This window comes from Galeopterus variegatus, unplaced genomic scaffold, assembly GCF_000696425.1.
Source record: "Galeopterus variegatus unplaced genomic scaffold, G_variegatus-3.0.2 Scaffold48801, whole genome shotgun sequence".
In the NCBI taxonomy this organism is placed as follows: domain Eukaryota; kingdom Metazoa; phylum Chordata; class Mammalia; order Dermoptera; family Cynocephalidae; genus Galeopterus; species Galeopterus variegatus.
This window is the reverse complement of record NW_007774912.1, coordinates 1-3,910: the sequence shown is the minus strand read 5'-3', so window position 1 is coordinate 3,910 and position 3,910 is coordinate 1. Positions and strand designations below refer to the sequence as shown.

General features: G+C 47.1%; 1 protein-coding gene across 1 annotated transcript; it reads left to right on the top strand.

Moving 5' to 3' along the window:
- Window positions 1–458: 458 nt before the first annotated feature.
- LOC103584279 (sorting nexin-3-like) lies at window positions 459–1,447 on the top strand. The gene is made up of 2 exons (XM_008565344.1): window positions 459–881; window positions 1,355–1,447. The coding sequence occupies exons 1-2, from the start codon at window positions 720–722 to the stop codon at window positions 1,445–1,447; spliced, it is 255 nt and encodes an 84-aa protein (XP_008563566.1). The 5' UTR covers window positions 459–719.
- Window positions 1,448–3,910: the final 2,463 nt, after the last annotated feature.

Genomic DNA, 3,910 nt, shown 5'->3' with positions numbered 1-3,910 from the left:
TTTGTTTGTTTGTTTTCATTCCACTTTCCTACTTTACCGCCTTCAATTTATCAGAATAGACACACGTCTGGTGAAACTGAGGTTCATGACAAAATCATTTCAGGTGTTAAAGATTATCTAGAAAGCCATCTTCAGGGATTCACGGCGAGACGGTGACAGGTCAGCATAGTAGAAGCAGTTCTGCTTCCACTTGCGGGCAAGCCTCCCACACCTTGCGGCTTCACTTTCGCACCCACAGTTCCCCAGGCCCCGGACACCATTTCCGCTGCTCTTGCCCTAGCTCCCGGCCGAGGCGGGGCGCAGAGAGACAGGAAGCGCCGCCCCTGGCCGTCTGGGGCTGCAGCACCTCGGCCGCAGCCCGGCGGCGGCGCGCTCGCCCGGTGCATTCTGGGCATTGTAGTCCGGCCGCAACCTGTTCGCGACCACAAGTCTCGTGACATCGTTTCTCCTCAACCCCAGTCCGCGGTGCCCCTCTCCGGCCCTAAGCGCGGCGATCCTGCGAGTCAGCTGTTTCTCTCCTGGGCACAGAGGCGGAAGCCCGCGGGGCGCGGGGAGGAGCTTCGCGCCTGGGGTGAACGCCAGCCCTACGTGCTCGTTCGCCTGGCGACCGCTGCGCGCGAGCCCCGTGTCCCCGCGGCTGGCAGCAGCGGCGGCGGCGGTGGATCGCGGAGGGGGTGGAGGGAGCGGAGGGAGCCCGCGGCGGCGGCGTCTACAGCGAAATGGCGGAGACCGTGGCGGACACCCGGCGGCTGATCACCAAGCCGCAGAACCTGAATGACGCCTACGGGCCGCCCAGCAACTTCCTCGAGATCGATGTGAGCAACCCGCAGACGGTGGGGGTCGGCCGGGGCCGCTTCACCACCTACGAGATCAGAGTCAAGGTGAGATCGTCTTTCCTCCCCCAAGGGACCCCCACCCCTCCCGCCGGCCCCGGGCAGCCACAGCCGCCCAGGCCGGGAGCCCTCCTGCAGGCGCGGTCGGGCAGTCCTTTCGCGGGCCGGGGTCGTAAGCCAGGGCCCCTCTTCACGTAGGGCTTGTGTGGGAGCTGCAGAGTGAGCCCGGCGCTGGCACTTGGAGAACGGGCAGGAAGAGGAGGGCGTGGGTTGAGCGCCGCTTACTCCTAGAGCGCTGATCTGGGAATGACATTTGAGTTGGAAAGGGGTAGATCTTTCGAGAACACAGCCCTTCATCGGGAAAGGAGTGAGATGTGACTGAGAATGGGGATTTGCGCAAAGTTGAAGTCTTCCCGGTTTTCTTTTCCTGGAGGCTTCCTAGAGGTGGCCAAGCCAGAGTCAAGGTGAGATCGTCTTCCCCCCCCCAAGGGCCCCCCCCCCCTCCCGCCGGCCCCGGGCAGCCACAGCCGCCCAGGCCGGGAGCCCTCCTGCAGGCGCGGTCGGGCAGTCCTTTCGCGGGCCGGGGTCGTAAGCCAGGGCCCCTCTTCACGTAGGGCTTGTGTGGGAGCTGCAGAGTGAGCCCGGCGCTGGCACTTGGAGAACGGGCAGGAAGAGGAGGGCGTGGGTTGAGCGCCGCTTACTCCTAGAGCGCTGATCTGGGAATGACATTTGAGTTGGAAAGGGGTAGATCTTTCGAGAACACAGCCCTTCATCGGGAAAGGAGTGAGATGTGACTGAGAATGGGGATTTGCGCAAAGTTGAAGTCTTCCCGGTTTTCTTTTCCTGGAGGCTTCCTAGAGGTGGCCAAGCCAACTTGGTGGTTGTTCCAGGTCTTTCCCGAGCTACCAAACTAACCTAGGTTGTACATTCTTTTGAACTTAATGGGAGTTAACAAAAGCCTGACAAATTTTTGATAGGGCTGAGCCAGGAATGAAGGGTGTTTGGAAATGGTTGACCTTAGAATTCTGGGCCACTGTCGAGCTAAAAGCTGAGGTGTAGGGAGTGTCTCTTACCTCACAATCTAGAACTTCAACTGCTGTAGGAAAAGCCTATTCATTTAGGGATCTTGCTCTCTTAATTTCGAGATTTGCACTCACTGAATAAGGAATCAGCTGAAGTAGAAACACTTATAATTTCATAAATAGTATTTGTTGGCAGTAAGTGATTCAGATGATTTGGAAGATGCTAATTGAGAATAGCGCTTCACTTTCACTCTGTAGTTCAGGATTAAAGAATTTGCCCATGTATGAAGGTATCTTTAAAAATTAACTACATAAAACTAATCTAGCTGTTAAAGACAACAACAACAAATTTACTTTATTGAAAGTTAAGCATAAGATGATCGTGGCTTTAGAGTAAATCAAAACTTACATAACAGGTTACTACTAACATTTAAGTAGAGTAATTTCTCCACTTATGCAGTTTTGTGCGTGGTAAAAAAACACTGTCCTAGCCATTTTTAAGTGTACAGTTTAATAGTATATTCACGTTGTCGTGAAATTTAGGCACTTTATAAAAATGATTCTTAGATCGTTAGTATTGCTAAAAAAAAGTTAATAATCATCAAACTTTAGTTTAAGGTATGAAACTGTTAAACTGTTTAATGTTACAAGCCACCTGTATCTCCCTATGGATGTGTAAAAGGTGAGCCATAAACTGTCTTGTTATAGTGAAACTGCAGAATCCGGGCTCCAGTAGACCTAAGGAAGTACAGTTCTCACGTTAAGCCTAGTGAAAAAGTGATTTTTTTTTTTTAACTTTTGGAGTGATTTTGGATTGTCTTTACTATGTGGCAGATTGTTCACTGAAAAAAAACTTCCTCTTTTGCCCTTATTCACCAGTGTGTTTTCCATTTTTTCTTATGCTAAAACAGAACTTGGTATTCCTGTTTCTAAACTTCCATAGCAAGTACTTCCTGTCACACAATAGAATTAGAATCTCCTGCCTACACTTCCTCCACTTAATAACTTTGTGTTTATCTTGCTGAGTGCATTATATTAAGTGGATTCTAATATACTAATTTAATCCTTTTCTAAATGCATCTAATACCTTATTACTGAGTAGCTGATATGACACTGAAAAATAAATTGTTTTTGGTATGGTTATTTACATGTTAAAGTAATCTTTTAGAATGATTGAGTTAGGGAATTAACAAGTTATACACCTACTCTGGTTTGTATTTTTATATAAACCAGCTCATTGTGTGTTAATGACTGTTATGGTCATACATGCAGATGCCCATAGGAAAACAGAGTTGAGTTTTTAATGCTTATGAAATGCCATTATGTTTCCCTTAATATGTAACGTGTTAACTTAAAACACAGGACACCATATAGTAAGACATTAGGCCTTATGTAAGCAGTCTATGATTTTTTTTTAGAGTAGTAGAAGTCTTGTATCAAGGTAGAATGGCCATGAGATGAATAGTTAATTATTTTGTAAAATTTTTTTTGGCAGCTGGCCAGTACAGGGGTCAAACCCTGGATCTTGGTGTTACCAGCACCATACTCTAACCAACTAAGCAAACTGGCCAGCCCATTTTGTAATTTTATTTATTACTTTTCTAAGCTGTTGCTACTCTCCCTAGCCCCTGTTGCCTACCTTTTGCTGTTGAATTTGCCATGTGAAAAACCATTTTATGTTCCACAGTTTGGGCCCTTTAACTTTTCGTTATTCTCTAATTTTGGTCTTGAGAAAATGTTCAATTTCACAGGATCTGATTGAAATTACTCTAATTCACAGGGTAATTTTATCTGGATGGTGGCACTTTAGAATGCAAGTTTCCCAATCTCCATTTATCTTCTGGTTTGAGGATAGTGTTTAAGATTATTAGGATCACTTGATTAGTATCTCTGGGCTTTTGAAAATAATTGGCACAGTGTTAATGTTTTTAAAAATTGTTCTAATGGGTAGGTACAGCAGAGAACACCATAAATGATTAAAGGCTTAGGAAAGCTCAGGGTGTAGAATTATTTGGACATATTAAAGAGAAGGCTGAAAGGGAAATTCAGTCACTG